At 37.8% G+C, this 17,500-nt stretch overlaps 1 protein-coding gene across 15 annotated transcripts in view; it reads left to right on the forward strand.

The window, feature by feature from the left end:
• LOC119596532 (echinoderm microtubule-associated protein-like 2) overlaps nucleotides 1–17,500 on the forward strand; it is a 50,851-nt gene that overhangs the window by 4,934 nt on the left and 28,417 nt on the right. For 5 of the 15 annotated variants that reach the window (XM_037945814.1, XM_037945822.1, XM_037945819.1 and 2 more), the window contains exons 2-5: nucleotides 9,654–10,345; nucleotides 10,954–11,103; nucleotides 11,365–11,584; nucleotides 14,376–14,666. In XM_037945814.1, coding sequence (XP_037801742.1) covers nucleotides 10,204–10,345; nucleotides 10,954–11,103; nucleotides 11,365–11,584; nucleotides 14,376–14,666 — 803 coding nt within the window. In that variant the 5' untranslated portion in view covers nucleotides 9,654–10,203. The remainder of the gene's footprint in view (nucleotides 1–9,653; nucleotides 10,346–10,953; nucleotides 11,104–11,364; nucleotides 11,585–14,375; nucleotides 14,667–17,500) is intronic. The other 10 variants (XM_037945820.1, XM_037945825.1, XM_037945827.1 and 7 more) reach the window with 8 other exon arrangements.

Below are 17,500 nucleotides of genomic sequence, written 5' to 3' on the forward strand. Positions count from 1 at the left end.
AGCTTCTTCTTTTCCCCCCTTAAGACTCTAAGAATGGGTTATAAGCATAGTAGCAGAATTTCAAGTTCGTCTGAGGGTTGGGACGAGTTGCCACTTTACTAACCTTTGTTGACATTATCGGATCAGCTGTCAAGGGGAGGGGCGGTTTTTCCTTTATTATTCCACTGTGAACAACGATTTTTCAAATAGTAATGACGATATCTTGTTTATTTTGGCGCATTTGATACTCTATTTTTTTTCAGGAAATGTGCAATTACTTCTTCAAAGTGATAGATATTACAGTTATCTTAACGTACGTAAATTATTGTAATATATTTCCAAAAGGCGGAGATACTGTCAGTTTTCTTGACAGCTCTGTTAACTATAGAACCGAGTTGCTAATTTCCCTATTATGCTGTTGCTTTCGAAATTTGTTTTATTAATGAAGATATTTTCTTTGTTGGGGAATGAAGATAAACTCTCTGAAGCTATTTTCCCAACTTTAATTATTGTTGTGCTATGACGGAGAGGCGGCAAGGGAGGAGGGGAAAGGAAGGGCAGTGGAGTTAACCGCCCCTAATGATAGAGCAGGCAGTTGAGGGGAGGGAGAGAGAGAGAAGCGAGAGGAGAAACAGGAGAAAGGAGAGAGGGGAAGGGAAGACAGGGGAGAGGGAAAAGAGAAAGGAGAGTGGGAAGAGAGGGGAAAGGGGTAAGAGGTAACGATGTAACGAGTACGGGGTATGAGAAGAGAGAGATAGAAAGAGAAGGAGGGGAGAGAGAGAGAGAGAGAGAGAGAGAGAGAGAGAGAGGAAGAAGAAGAAGAAAAAGAAAGAAGGGAGAGGGGAGAGTAGTTAGGAAGTGTGGTCTATTTCCAGGGAGGGGAGGCAGAGCGAATTACCAAAGGGGATCAGAGAACGCCGCAATGTAATATTCTGAAGCAACAACAAACCCAGAGTATACATTTATTTTTTTTATTATTTTTTTTTTTCATTTATTTTTCCTTCAACATTGTTCTACATATAATCACATTTTCACTTCTTGCCCTTGTCACTGTATGCTTCACTGTATTCGCTATCTTTCGTGACTTTGTTGGAAATCCTGACTTCGCTCTGGCGTTTGCATCATGTCATCAGCGCGGTTGCATCATCATCATTCATCATTATATTCGTATTACAGGCTTGTTTCACGAATTTCCATCACGTAGGCCGATCGCCATATGACGTGGTTTTATTTTAACACTCGCAAAAAAAAACAATAAATGAATATATAATAAAAAAAAAACTTTCGAATCTTCAGAAATCAATTATTTGCCCCACTCCCCTCTCTCCTCTCTCCCTCCGCCGTTTGCTTTTTAAAAAAAATCATGTTAAATTAATGCATTATTGCATTGGAAATGGAATTCATGGAAAAAATCATTAGGAAAAAAAAAATCACCGATGGGAATGGAATTCATGGCCATAGTTTGAAGAGAAAAAAAGAGGGACAGACGTACCATCGACCGAACCCATCACCAAAATGGTTTTCCGAAGACATGGCAACAGGAACCCATCTATTTCGTAAAGGCTTTGTGTACTAACCAAAGCCATGGTTGGAAGACAGGAATAATTTATATTTTCCTTTTTTTTCACTTTTCTCTGGGGTGGGGGGTGGGGGATATTTCGTTTTTTAGGTATGCTTTCGTTGACATTGACGAAATGTTTTCGGAAAACATGTGATGGTCGGTTTTATGGTGAAAGAAAACGGATTTGCAAACGATTTGATTTTTTGTCTTCTTTTGATACGTATCCAATTTTTCATTTATATTTTCGGTTTTATTTTTGTACCTTTTTTAAGTTTTTCACTTCTTTGTTTTATTTTTTTTTAAACAGTGAGTATTTGTTTCAGTGTCGGCATCTTTCAATAACTTCTCGTGTGTCTAATTAACTATCTATTTCTGTCCATATCCGAGTATTTTTTTTATGTACATTAGTTTTCCTAAAATTCCCTTAAATTTCATTTTCACCAACGTATCACTTATATATATATATATATATATATATATATATATATATATATATATATATATATATATATATTATATATATATTTATATATATATATATATATATATATATATATATATATAATTTTTGTTTGTTTGTGTGTGTGTCTCTCTGTTCCACATCATCCCTCTTCCCCCACCCCCCCAAAAAAAGGAAAATCCAGGAAAATCTCGATGACGTCATGACTCCCTGGAATGCCTTCCTTCTCGCAAACGCCGCACTTCCTTTGCTCCTTCCTTCGCTTCTCGTCTTGGTTGATATGCAGCCCTTCCATCTCCTTCTCTTTCTTTCTTTCGTGTTTTCTCTCTTTCTTTCTCGATTTCTCTCTCTCTCTCTCTCTCTCTCTCTCTCTCTCTCTCTCTCTCTCTCTCTCTCTCTCTCTCTCTCTCTCTCTCTCTCTCTCTCTCTCTCTCTCTCTCTCTGTATGTGTGTGTGTGTGTGTGTGTATGTGTGTGTGTGTGTGTGTGTGTGTGTGTGTATGTGTGTGTATGTGTGTGTGTGTGTGTGTGTGTCTGTCTGTCTGTCTGTCTGTCTGTCTGTCTGCACACATAAGTATGTATGTATCATTAAATCAAGAAACCATTTTGAACAAAGTGTGGAGAAGAGGAGAAAAAAATATGTATAGAAAAATGAAGAAACCGCACTGAACGAGGGTGGAGCTAACCTCGATTACAGTATCTGCGAGGCCCAGCAAGTTTCTTAAATAGTTACACGTAAAGGGAAGATAATGAAAAAAAAGGGAGAAGAAGCAGGGGGATAATGATAGGGAAAAAAAAGAGACAAGAAAGAAGAATGAGAATGAGAGGGAAAAGACAAGAAATAAAGATAAAAATATGAGAAGAAATTGAAATGGACGCCAAGTATATATTTCCGCCATTTTTTTTTTCTTTTCTTTTCTTTTTCTTTTTCTTTGTGATTTTCTAGTTCGAATTTTACCCGTTGTGAGTGAAGACTTTTATTCTGGTGATTTTTTGGAAGAAAAGAAGAAAAAAAAAATGAAGAAAGACACTATAGGAAGCAGGGGAGTGATTCGTGATTTAGACGTACTTTGAGAGAGAAAAAAATTATTGAAAAAAAAAGAGAATGAAGTGGGATAAAGACAGACAGGCAGGCCGACAGACAGACAGACAGACACACAGACAGACAGAGACAAAGTCAGACAGACAAACCGAAAGAGAGAGAGGAGGAAGGGGAGGGAGGGAGGGAGAGAATAAGAGAAAGGGGGAGAGAGAGAGAGAAAAAAAAAAATTAAGAGAACGAGAGACAATCAGGTAAATGAATCAGGATTTAGACTCATTCCCTCACCTTCCCCCTTTCCCCTTCCCCTCTTCCCCCCAACCCCCCCCCCTTGGTTCAACCTTGGAGACTTATGGTGTTATTTAGAAAATCTCTCTTTGGAAGTTTATCTAAATTTATGAGCCAAAGAGTTCGAGAATTATGAAGCCAAAGCCGAGGTCGTTCCGAGGGTTAAGACGCTATTTTTATGTTGTTGTTGTCCTTGCTTGTGTTTTATTGTTGTTCGGATGAAGTTGTTGTTTTTTCTTTTTTTATGTTTATGGTTATCTCACGGAAATTTCGCGCGTGGTAAAGGGTCTAGAAATGAGGTGGAGAAGAGGGGGAGGGGGAGGGGGGAGGAGGGGGAGGAATAAGAGGAAAGGGAGGAATGAATGGAGTAGAAAGCAGAATAAGAATAACAGCAACAACGACATAAAAAAACTGCAATAACAATGACATCAACAAAAAACAACAAACAAGAGGAGTAAGAATAGGGAGACGTTGATGAAGAGGAGGAGAAGGAGAAGAAGAAGGCGAAAGAAGGGGATAACAAGGAGGAGAGGAACAAGAATACGGAAAAGAAGGAAAAATAAAGAGAGGAGGAGGAGGAGGGGGAAGAAGAAGAAGAAAAAGAGGAAGAAGGAGGAGGAAGAGAGGGGGACAATGCAAGGAGGCGGAAGAGGAAGAAGACAGAACAGAGGCTTTAGAGATGAAAAAAGAGGAGGAGGAAGAGAAGAAGGAGGCGGAAGAGGAGGAGGAGGAGGAGGAGGGAGATGAGAAGGAAGGCAATGCAAGGCGGGGGAGGAGGAGGAGGACGAGGAAGACAGAGACGAAAAAAAACAACAGAAAGGAAGGAAATAAAAAGGTAGAGGGGGAGGAGGTATGGATGACTCAGGTGCGCCCGGGGTTCACATCAGCACAACAGCGGGTGAAAAAAAAGAAAAAAAAACACTAGAATCATGAAAAAAAGGAAGAGATCATCAATTCCCCCAAAGCAGCATTTTTCACGTCTAATCCCTCAGCCTCGCTGGCCATTCCCCCTCCCACCCGCACCCTTTCGTCCGCCCTCTCCCCCTCCTCTTCCTCCTCCCTCTCCCCCCTCCTCTTCTTCTGTCTCCTCCCCCCCCTCCCCGCCCTCTCTCCTCCTCCTCATCCCTCCTCTTTCCCTGCCCCTACCCCTCTTCCCTCTCCTTCCGTCCCCTCCCCCTCTATCTACCTCTCCTCGGGCCCTCCCACTTCCTCTCTCCTTCGGGAGGTGGCACTACCCTGCGGTGCCAAAGGGCGGCGCCCCGTAATCACCAAGACGAAGCATGTTATCAATGAAGTCCTCAGGCTGTGTTTTTTTTTTTTTTCTTTAAGAGAGGGTGGAGGAGTGTGTGCGTGTTCATGTGCACGCACGTGCGTTAATGTGTGCGTGCGTGCGTGCGTGTGTGTGTGTGTGTGTGTGTGTGTGTGTGTGTGTGTGTGTGTGTGTGTGTGTGTGTGTGTGTGTGTGTGTGTGTGTGTGTGTGTGTGTGTGTGTGAGAGAGAGAGAGAGTGAGAGAGAGAGAGAGAGAGAGAGAGAGAGTGTGTGCGTGTGCGCACACACATCACAATCATCATAATGATAATTATTGTTATTATTATCATTGGTATTATTATCATTATTAGTAGTAGTAGTAGTAGAAGTAGTAGTAGTAGCAGTAGTAGTAGTAGTAGTAGTAGTAGTAGTAGTAGTAGTGTTATTATTATTATTATTATTATTGTTCTTATAATGATGATAATAACTGATAATGATACTGATGATGATAATAATAGTAATGATAAAGAACACGTTTGAGTAAAAGGATTTGATAGCTTTTTAGATAACCTTGTAACTCGACAGCCTAATAGAAAGGAATAGGAGAGAGAGAGAGAGAGAGAGAGAGAGAGAGAGAGAGAGAGAGAGAGAGAGAGAGAGAGAGAGAGAGAGAGAAAAAAAATGAGGGATAGAAGAAATGGAGAAGGAAAGAGAAAAGGAAATAAGAGAGAGAAATGGAAATTAGATGGCATCCATTTCGTAGCGTGCAGTTAAATTCTTAATTGTTTGTGTTTATTGATTTAGTAGTTTTCATTAGATTATCCTAAATGATTATTAGGGTAGAGAGAGAGAGAGAGAGAGAGAGAGAGAGAGAGAGAGAGAGAGAGAGAGAGAGAGAGAGAGAGAGAGAATGAGAGACAGACAGACAGACAGACAGACAGACAGACAGACAGATAGACAGACAGACAGAAAGTACAGCTGGGAAAGATAATGAGGGAGAATTTCTCTCATCATATTACAGCTGTCCTCTTACATAAAAAATAACATATGTTTTGTAAAGAATATACCTCACGTAGATTGTTCAACAGATAATAGATTATATCCCATTTCACTCACGCCATGGCAGTAGCATCGTTCAGCGTGGCCCAGTATGCAAATGCCTAAAACTAAATTACTTGACCATTTATGCCATAAAATATTCAGAGGAACAGCTTTTTCTAACGCGATAAAAGTGCGGAATGTATTGCCGCCTGAACTACCCACCTGTTTCATTTCACTCGAGAAAAATGAAGATACAAATGAAAGGACAAATTATAATAAAATGTCAAGACCAAACAGAGGGAATAACTCACCTTTCCCCCTAATTCAAACAAACAAACACAGAACTACCGTCGCTCGTGTCCGTCTCCACGAATTGCGTAAGACTTTAGAATGGTCTGCTCTGCCCCCCCCCCCCCCCTCTTCCCTTGCTCGTTCGCTCGGCAGGTGTGGGAGAAAGGGAGATGAAGGAGAGGGAGGGAAGGAGGGAGGGACAGGGGAATTGGGAAAAGGAAGGAGAGGGAAGCAGGGAGGGAGGATGGGTGTGAGGAACGGAGGGAGAGACGGGGGAATAAGGAAAGGAAGGGAAGGAGGGAGATAGAGGAGGGAGGGGGAAGGAGTGTAAGAGAGACAGAGAAAGTGGAGGGAATGAATAGATAGAGAGGAAGGAATGGAATGCAAGAAAGAGAGAGAAGGTGAAAGGAAGAGAGGGGGAGACACAGAGACATGAAGGGAAGAACGATGAGAGAGAGAGAGAGAGAGAGAGAAAGTGAAAGAGAAAGAAAGAAAAAGGAAAAGAGAGACAAAGAAAAAAAAACAGGAAGAGAAAGAGAGAGAAAGTAAAAGAGAAACAGCTGCATGGAAAGAGAATGTGAAATGTTTTTGTTGGGGAGAAAAAAAAAATCCTTTTCAGTCGGGCAGGAAGATAGCTGTCGTGACGAGTATAATGATTATGTGAATGGGTGAATGGGTGAATGGGCGGGAGTGGGCGGTTCTAGGGATGGTGACGTCGCTGAGAATAGTGAGTGTGGATATGGTGTTCTTTCGGGGGATGTTTTAGCCTAAAGATAGTGATTAGATGAAAGGAAAGATGTTGATAGCGACTGTGTGTGAAGATGGTTGATGGGGAGTATATTTTCATTTCTTTCTTATTTTGTTGTTGTTATTATCATTGACGTTGTTGTGTTATTATCATTATTACTTTTTTGTTATTGTTATTATTATTTATATATTTTTTTCATTTATTATTATTTTTATTATTATTATTATTATTATTATTATTATTATTATTATTATTATTATTATTATTATTATTATTATTATTATTATTATTATTATTATTATTATTATTATTATTACTACTACTACTACTACTACAACTACTACAACTACTACTACTACTACTACTACCACTACTACTACTACTACTACTACTACTACTACTACTACTACTACTACTACTATACTACTACTACTACAATACGATAGGCACTGTATTTGAAATAGCAGAATAAAAAATGAAGTTACGATGAAAAAATGGATTTAAGTTGACCGTTACAATTCGTAGCATTAAACTCTCATCTCTGAACAGGTAGGCTTCTAATTAAAGGCATCTAGTACGTGACGTGCGACAGGTAATTAATTCAAATGATACACATAGTCTCCGTGAAAGTTCAAGAAGGGAAAAGACTCTCCCAGTTTTGTTGTGATGAGTGAGTGGGAGGGAGAGTGGGAGAGGGAGAGAGGAAGGGATAGAAAGAGAGGGAGGGGGGGAGGGAGAGAGTGGGAGGGAGAGTGTGAGGGGGAGGGAGAGAAAGAGAGTGGGAGGGAGAGAAAGAGAGTTGGAGGGAGAGAGAGGGAGTAGAAGGGAGAGTGGGAGGGAGAGAGGAAGGGAGGGAGGGGGAGAAGTAGAAGAAAGACAGACAGACAGACAGACAGACAGCTACACACACACACACACACACACACACACACACACACACACACACACACACACACACACACACAGTAAGACAGAGAGTGAAAGTTAAGAGATGCAGACAACAGACACGCAGATAAACATACCCCATCCCCAATCACAATAAACCAACCCCCATTTTCTATTAACCTACACCTTACGACTCTGCACGACTCTACAGGGTCAAGTTATCCAAGTCAACGAAGCTTATCTCAAAACGTACCCAGAATACCACCGCGCATTCAGCTTAGAAATCTTTGTTCAACTGCAGATTGGCGTGATGACTGGGCATGACCTTGTAAATACCCGCTGGGAGGTTGGGTCACAAGAGAGAGGTCATTCCGCGGCTTCTGGGCATTCTTTGATTTGTTATGGTTGTTCTCGTTGTTCTTTTGTTATTTATATTGTTGTCGTTGTTTTAATTGTTATTGGGGTTATTGGGATTATGATCAGTATTATAGTTTTATTATTATTATTTATTATTATTATTATTATTATTATTATTATTATTATTATTATTATTATTATTATTGTTGTTGTTGTGTTGTTGTTGTTGTTGTTATTGTTATTATTATTATTATTATTATTATTATTATTATTATTATTATTATTATTTTGTTTGTTGTTGTTGTTGTTGTTGTTGTTATTGTTATTATTATTATTATTATTATTATTATTATTATTATTATTATTGTTGTTGTTGTTTTGTTGTTGTTGTTGTTGTTATTGTTATTATTATTATTATTATTATTATTATTATTGTTGTTGTTGTTGTTGTTGTTGTTGTTGTTATTGTTATTATTATTATTATTATTATTATTATTATTATTATTATTATTATTATTATTATTATTATTATTATTAGTGTTGGTGTTATCACCATCATCAGTATTGTTATTATTATCTTTATTATTGTTGTTGTTATTGTTGTTATTATCCTTATCCGATAAGAGCCCAATGATAGTAAACTTCATGATCAGATAACGGGATATGGGCATTTACCGCCTACGATTATTCATTCAAATTATAATTTTTCAAATTATACACATAGAAAAAAAAATTCTTCCGGTGGCCATTACGAACTTCACACCAATTTAAAAAGAGAGACAGAAAAAAAGAGAGAGAAAAAAAAATCGACGAAAGAACAGATAAAAAAAAAGAAAAAAAAAATACACATCCGTTCCTGAATCTCACAGCCCTCTGAATAAACACTTTTTCATCCATTCTTTCGTTCCCAAAGCCCTATGAACTAACACTCATCCGGCGCCCTGGCTCTAACCCTCCCCCGCTAATCAGCCGCAGGAAGAGCGGACAATATTGACAATTATGCAAAGCGTACGTGCCATATACGTACGTGTGAAAGAAAAAAAAAAGGATAAGTGTTGCGAAATTATGATAATCGGGTCCCTATTATGGAAGCCTCCCTCCCCTTAGGTAGGTGATGGGGACGTATGGAAGAGAGAGGGAGTGGTGGAGGGGGTGAAGGGGGGTTTGGGCCGTTGAGAAGGGAGGGAGGGAGGGAGAGGGATTGGGATTGAGATGGAGATTAAGAGAGAGAGAGAGAGAGAGAGAGAGAGAGAGAGAGAGAGAGAGAGAGAGAGAGAGAGAGAGAGAGAGAGAGAGAGGGGGGGGGGGAGTGTGTGTGTGTGTGTGTGTGTGTGTGTGTGTGTGTGTGTGTGGTGTGTGTGTGTGTGTGTGTGTGTGTGTGTGTGTGTGTGTGTGTGTGTGTGGTGTGTGTGTGTGTGAGAGAGAGAGAGAGTGAGTGAGGGAGTGAATGAGTGAATGAGTGAAAGAGAGAGAGAGAGAGAGAGAGAGAGAGAGAGAGAGAGAGAGAGAGAGAGAGAGAGAGAGAAGAGAGAGAGAGAGAGAGAGAGAGAGAGAGAGAGAGACTCAGAGCTACTGTACTTCAATAACAGAGTGAATGTCAGAACGTGACAATGCACAGAATGCAGTATTGTGCATTGTTATTGCATTGCAATACCAATTATCTCCGTATCTGTATGTCAGTATAAACACCGATTTTTTTTTTCTTTTATACTTTTTATTAATGTACTAACACAACTCTTCTTTCCTTCGTGTGCAGTTAAAGGATTTTAAACATTGACTTACTACTAAAAAGAACGCAGGTGAAAAAAAAAGTGATACAAATATACAAAACCAGAAAAAAACCTTCATAAAAATAAATCTAGTGCACGACTTGAATAAAAAAAACGGGCCTAAAACAGACTTATGTATGATTTAGCAACATGGAAGATTCTGCGACCCAGCCCGAACCTCAAGACAAAGCCACTCTGTTCTACGTAACTCGAAAGTACGGAGTTGTCGCCCCCGGGTAGTACTTGGTCCTACAACGGCGCGTACCCCGGGTAGGAGGCACAACATAACGCTACCCTGATTTAGTGCAAAGTTCAGGTTTACGTATGTGAAAAACCAGATTGAAAAAAAAAATATCGAAGAAACTAATTTGATAAAAGATATATATATATATATTTATTTATCAATAGGATTTTGAATTAAAAAAAAAAATCAAAATCACATTTTCGTTAGAATAAAAAAAAAAAAAAATAGAAAACGAGAAAAAAATTTGAATACATTTTTATTTCTCGTGTACGAACTCTTGAAGTGTATCCAAGATGTACAATTCGACGAGTGGGGGGTACAAGGGACCCCGCAAGATGATGCTGGGGTCCTCTCCACCCCCCGTCACAATCACCAAGGTGTTCGACGCGTGGAGTAAGTCAGGCAGCCGCGCATGTCCGTCCGCACATACCGATGGTGATTTTGTCATGCACTATGGACATTGTAACTTTTTTTTGTGAATAAAGTACTCTGTTTTGATGTATTTTTTTTTGTAGGATAGACAATTTTTTTTGCATGCACTTTTTTCTGTTCTTTTCTTTTTTAATACTCTGTTTTGATGAGAACAAGGTAACTAAGCTGCTAGTAGTATTTTGTGAGATACAGTCACGTAACTTTTGGACAATATTTGTCGTTGTATCAGCGGGAATGCAGTGCTGAATAGTGTAAGTATATAAATAATAGGAAGTGAGATATTCAATAGAAACGTTCAGACGAATTCTATCCTTCGGAATTAGATGCTTGAATCAGCAGTCAAAATAATGGTAAGTGAACAGATTTGCATATTGGCTACAAGTTTGATTATTTACGATGGCCGCAAGTAACTGATGTGAAGTTTTGTGTACTTTTAGTATTAAGTTCACATTATGCCTGCACAACATTCCTCGTTAGTCTTCTATTTTTTCTTCATTATTAGAAATAATAATATACTAACGAAAAAACAAACTTCATATGAATAAGCCAAATATTTTCGAATAGTCTATATACAATAGTCCACCATAAAATAAATTACGTTTTCTTTACAGATGAGATGATAGAAAATGAGAACCAGAGTCTGCGGGACCGAGTGGCAGACTTAGAGAAAAAGGTCCACGAGCAGACAGATGAAATTATGTGTTTGAGGTCAACACTGGCTGATGTTTTGAGAAGAATTAACACAATTGAAGGTGCCAGAGGTAAGCTAACATATGTTCTACATTCTGCATATTTTTTTCTTGTATGTATTGCGATTTTTTCGTAATTTACACGTAAAAAAATCGCGTTTTTCCTTCATGTCTCTCCTTTTATGAACAGTGAACACACATTACATCTTAGCATCTAGTAACAATTCGTCACGACAGTAGATGGTACACAACCAAACCTCACTTAATATCAAAACCTCAGAACGCACACACACAAAATAATAATGATAATAATGATAAAAAGAAAATCGACAGATACAAGAAAAAAATCCTCCTCGCGAACAAATCATCAGCCAGAGCACCCTTTCATCGCCTCGTTTCCTTCATCAGTAGTGAACAGCCACAGCGGGGGTCGAGCCACCCCGACGAAGGAGGGCGTGAGGCTTCGACACCACCACAGTGACTCAGCCCGTGACGTCTCCAAGCGGGCCTCCTCCTACGTCCCCGGCAGGTCCCCTTCAGCGACACAGATCAGGTAAAAGATCAGCTGGCCTTGAGGTCTTCATGGTAGGATGGGGAGGCTGTTGATTTTACAGAAATGAATATATATTTGTGTAATATATTTTTACGTATGTTCGGCTGTGTATAGTGTGGAGTTATTTGGTTTAATACATATACACATTCTGTCGTATATATATATATATATATATATATATATATATATATATATATATATATATATATATATATATATATATGTACACACACACACACACACACACACACACAATCATATATATATATATATATATATATTTTATATATATATATATATATATATATATATATATATATATATATATATATGTATATATATATATATATATATATATAAAGTTGATATTTATGTAAGATACGATTGTTGCAGAAACAAGATAAAGTACGTTTATAGTGTTGAAGTAATAGTTGGAACGAGAGGCAACACCTGCAGAAATAAAGGGTCGTGTCAGTCAGAAAACAAGAATGTAGATATTAGTGCCAGTCATACATGGTGGGAATAATTTAATTGTAAAGGGAAGAAATGATGATGTATTCTTTGCATTCGCGGTAGGATATTAAGCGTGATTTGGAGTAGGGAAAGTGACAATAAATTTATTTTTTGAGGAAGAGGTAAGTATCATAGGCCATCAAAAATAAGTGCAAAATGAATTTGAAGAAGCAAATTAACTGAATGTAGCAGTTTGCAGACTGATTTATAATTGGCACGGAATTACAACTTTATTATAATAATTGATTTTATTATAAGATTAATATTATACACCCAAAATACATTTAATATGTTGTAAGTATCTTATGTTACTATGAGGGACAATGTATCCTAAGTATCTTATGTTACTATGTGAAACAATCTATCACAGCATGCAAACTGCTCCATCGGTGAAGCTTCATATATATATATATATATATATATAATATATATATATATATATATATATATAATATATATAATATTAATATATTATATATATTATATATTTATATATATATATACATATATATATATATATATAATATATATTATATATATATATATATATTATATATATATATATATATATATATATATATATATATATATATTATATAATATATATATATTATAATATGTTATATATTTAATACTGATATATATGAATGTTTCCCTCTATAATGAGTATTGTTCTAAACTGTCCCAGAGATTTAATTCTTTGTGTTTTCATAGTGTTAGAAGCCTAATCATGTTATACGCATAGTTTTGTCTGATTGCAGCTAGAGCATGTTTGGTCAGTTTAAGTTTTGATCGTTTAGATTCAGCAGCGCTAGAACTAGGCTGTCCAGGAACTTTTTTTTTTATTTGCCAAAGCCCAAAATGCATATATTACTGCAGCTACAGATGCAAAGCATTTCATATGATTTTTTTATGCTTAAAATTTTAGCAATTTTTTTTTTCCTTGTCGTATCATTTTCTTTAAAACAAAGCTTTCAGCCAAATCCAGATAACAGTACCTGAGACCCCATCTTTAAAAGACGATATAGTGATCTCCTTGGGAAAAGAATGCCCGAAATCCCCATAAATTCAGATCCTCTTTATCTGGTGTTCAAACGGAGGTGAAAACATGGAAATCTATCGGTTATTGTCAAATTAATGGTTATCGCTATCTATAGCAGTAATATCTATCTTTGATAGTGATCTCTTATCTATTCGTATTTGGTGGATAAAGCTGCAGTACTGGGTTAAAAGAATCGTTTTTTTGAGTTAGTGTCATACACTCCATCAATCTATGCGAGTTTACTTCCATACACTTTAAAACGAAAGTGAGTACTCTTTGTATGTAGCATGGATTACATTGGTTAATATATGCACGTCACGCATGGGCATTTCAAATAACTGGTAAGCGTATTAGCTCTTTGCTATGTGCTTGTGAAGATACTAAAATGTTGCAATTGTAGTCCGCCATTTTCCCTCTGTCTGGCATTCGCTTCTGTATTTATATTTTTTTCTCTCCCTCTCCCTCGTTCTCTCTCCTCTCTCTTCTCTCTCTCTCTCTTTCCTCTCTTCTCTCCTCTCTCTCTCCTCTCCCCTCTCTCTCTCTCCTTCTCTCCTCTTTTTCCTCCCTCTCTCTCCTCTCTCTCTCTCTCCGCCCTCTTTTTTCTCTCTCTCTCCTCTTCTCTCTTTTCTCTCTCTCTCTCTCCCTCTTTTCTCTCTCTCTCTCTCTCTCTCTCTCCTCTCTCTCCTTCTCTCCTCTCTCTCTCTCCCTCTCCCTCTCCTCCTCTCTCTCATCTCTCCTCTCTCTCCTCTCTCTCTCTCCCTCTCTCTCTCTCTCTCTCTCTTCTCTCTCCTCTCTCTCTCTCTCTCTCTCTCTCTCTCTCTCCTCTCTCTCTCTCTCTCCTCTCTCTCTCTCTCTCTCTCTCTCTCTCTCTCTCTCTCTCTCTCTCTCTCTCTCTCTCTCTTTCTTTCTTTCTTTCTGATTCTGTGTTTACTGATGATGGGGACTGCATTGAAAATTATGTATGTATATATCCCTTGCATTATTTAAGTGCATTCCTTAGCATGCAGTTACAATTTTAGTAACAGTTCAAGAAAGAAAACGTATGTCTAGCTAATAAAAGAAAACGTGCCTTTTAACCGTAAACTCAAATAATCGCTCGTAAGTCTCGTAAGTCCTGCTCCTTGAACACCAGATCCGGAGACTTGATTGTAAATGAGTGTTAGCTCTAATGCCCGTGCCCGAGTGCATACGCCCGTGTGCCCCCTTTTGCTGACGCCTCTCACGCCCTCTTGCCAGCAGACGCAGTGCCCACTACCAATCCACGTCGAGCTTGTATTCGGACGGGCACAGCTCCTCCTCAGTTAGCCCCGCTCCCTCCCCCTCGCCCACACATGCCCAGGCTCAGGCCTCTCACCACCCTGTTCATCACGCCAGGCACACGCCATCCCCTTCCCCTTTTGCCTCTCCCGCGCGCCCACAACAACTCGGGGCGCTCAACAAGAGGTGGGCGTCTACCAGTGACTTCGCTACGCCCAGTCATACCGCCCGCGCTCACTCCCCTACGCCCACTAACTCACAGCTTTCCAGGTAGGTGCCAGATTCCCCGAGCCGGCTTTTCTATTTTTTTCTTGTATGATTTTGTTATGTTATTTCTTTTTTCTTCATAATTGTTTGTTTTTTTACCCTCTGCATGATATATTAATTTGATAACTAAGTTCCTTATTAATTGTGTTGTACAATAAACTTTCAAATAAAAAAAAATATGATTATAGTAAATGAGTGGATAACTGAATGGAAACTTGGTAATGAATTAAAGTAACTGATAATGAATATAACATGTTTACATATCGCCGGAAACTGATGTTAGGATATTGCTGTGAGAAAAATTGTTTGCGTGTGTGTGAGGTGACGGGAATATGTACGGTGTGGCTTCACCGTCCCTTTGAGTGTTCCGTATTTTGTAAACTATACTGTATATTGATTATCATTTTTATGTTTTATATTGTATGATATATGCTGCATACGTCTACATGTGTATATGAATGTATTCATATATGTGTAAATGTATACATATGTATATAGAGTACATGAATTTATGTTTTTGTATGTGTGTGCACGCACACATACAGGCACACTTGACGCACAAGCACGCTTAGAAACAATAACAAGCTCACTTACTCACATGCACTAACATATGTACGCGAGCGTGCAAACACACGCCCATGCATGCACACGCACATTCACATACGCACGCTCTCACGTATAGGTACATACATATTCTGTATGCATCCATCCAGACATACATGTGTATATTAACTTCGTACCTGTAGATAGACAGGTAGTCCATAGAAGGAGATATAATAGAATAAACAAATATTTAGATATGTAGATAGCCGAAGCGTTTGACAATTTTTAGAATTATGATTGTATAGACGTATAAGTAGACAAGTAGTCGTAGAAAAGGCATTAATAAAAAATCAGGTAAATAGACATAGAGATCGATGCTCATTTATATACATACGTATACATGTGTATTCAAATATATTCTGCTTTTGTGTATACGAAACAGCCCAGAAATATCTCTTCATTTCGAAATACGTATATAAAGACGGGAAGATGTGAGCGAGAAAAATTAGCAATAAAAGTGTGAAATAATGAAAACAAAAGATATACACTTAACAGAGGGTGGAAAGCGAAAGGTGAAGAAAATTTTACATGAAACTAAGTATTTTGAAGGTTGTTTATTTCCGTGGATGAATTTTATTTATTTATTTATTTATTTTATGTTATTTCGTGATTGTTTCCTTACAAGTATTATTCTTCGTTGTTATTTCTTTGAAAGGTTAAGTCATGAGATGTGAGGAGATAAGATATGGGAAGGAAAAGTGAAATTGCATTTGCGAATAGTAAAGAGGGAGAAAAGAAAAGAAAAAAAGCGAAAAAAACGCAAAAACGAAAATAGAGAACAGTGATAACGAGGTTTTAGTTGACACCAAAAACTACACAACACCTTATATACAGAACGTGTTACACTTCCCACAGCTCACTCAAGTTAGGATGAAATAAGGGGAAAAAAGTGTTATATAAACTGTGCATTAGCTCGTCTGCAGTAGACCGTAGTACCGCCGGTCCCTATGGTATGCTGTGATGACATGGCTATTTTAAGCAATGGTTAACCTTGCCTGCTCTCGCTCCCTCCCTTCCTCCTCCCCCTCCTCCTATTTCTTCCTTCCTGCCCGCTTGCTCGCTTGTCTTTTTTTTCTATCCCCTAGTTGTTCGCTTCTTTTTTTTTTTATCGGGTGGGTGAATTTTAGTGGTTTAATGTCTAAAAATGAGGAGTTAGATTATGATTCCCTTTGTCTTGATGAGTTATAGCCAGTCATTCTCAATTTTTTAAAAAATTTAATGGCACATTTAAACATTAAAGCATTTTAAATGTCCTCATGGTATATTAAACAACAATGCCATTTAGAAGCGGGAGGAAATGCAGTACATATATATATATATATATATATATATATATATATATATAATATATATATATATATATACATATATATATAATATATATATATGTATATATATATATATATATATATATATATATATATATATATATATATATATATATATATAATCCTTCATTTCAAAATATTGGGATTAATATCAGTAACATTTAACCAAAGACTTCTCCGTCTTCTTGCAAAAAAAAAAAATGAAGGGCGTATTAGCATGTGTTCGAGGAAGTGATAAAGTCCGGGCAGTTAGTCGGTCGTCTACTCACCAGAATCGGCAGTTTGTAATGGCTAAAACGTATCCTTTCTACATTTGTTTTCTTTATCAAGGCTAAAATGCACTTAATTGGTTGGTGATAATTATGTTAGTGTGACATGCTCAGAATAACATCACCGTATATTAGATAAGGAGCATCGCTTACTTAGGAATTATCGAATAAATGTAATTACTAGCCTTTTCACACGGTCTTCTGTTTTAAGTGCATTTCTAAGAAAAAAAAAATAGTCTTTAGCACCAACCCTATTTCCGTTCCTCGCCTTCTTCAATTTCATATCCTCACTTCCTCCTATTTTCCCCATTTTCATCATTATATTTTCTGTTTGTTTATCTCGCCGTGAAATTGCAATGGTGATTCATCCCTATTGCTCTTCGCCCTTACCATTTTAAAGCCTCCAGTGAGTTCTTTATGTCACGCCCGAGAGAGGAAAAGATCGTGATCGCGTGCGTGTCTCCGTGGATGAACTTAAGCGATTTCTAAAGAAGAGGGAAAGCATGGCGGTCATTTGAATATTTTGGATTAAAGAAAACGGTTTAATGCCGCGCCTTGTCACGTTTTGGGGAGGGAGATGCTTGGCAAATGAGATTTTTTTTTCTTGTTTTTCTATTTTTAGTCTGATTTGCGTATT

Source organism: Penaeus monodon, chromosome 38 (genome assembly GCF_015228065.2).
Source record: "Penaeus monodon isolate SGIC_2016 chromosome 38, NSTDA_Pmon_1, whole genome shotgun sequence".
In the NCBI taxonomy this organism is placed as follows: Eukaryota; Metazoa; Arthropoda; class Malacostraca; order Decapoda; family Penaeidae; genus Penaeus; species Penaeus monodon.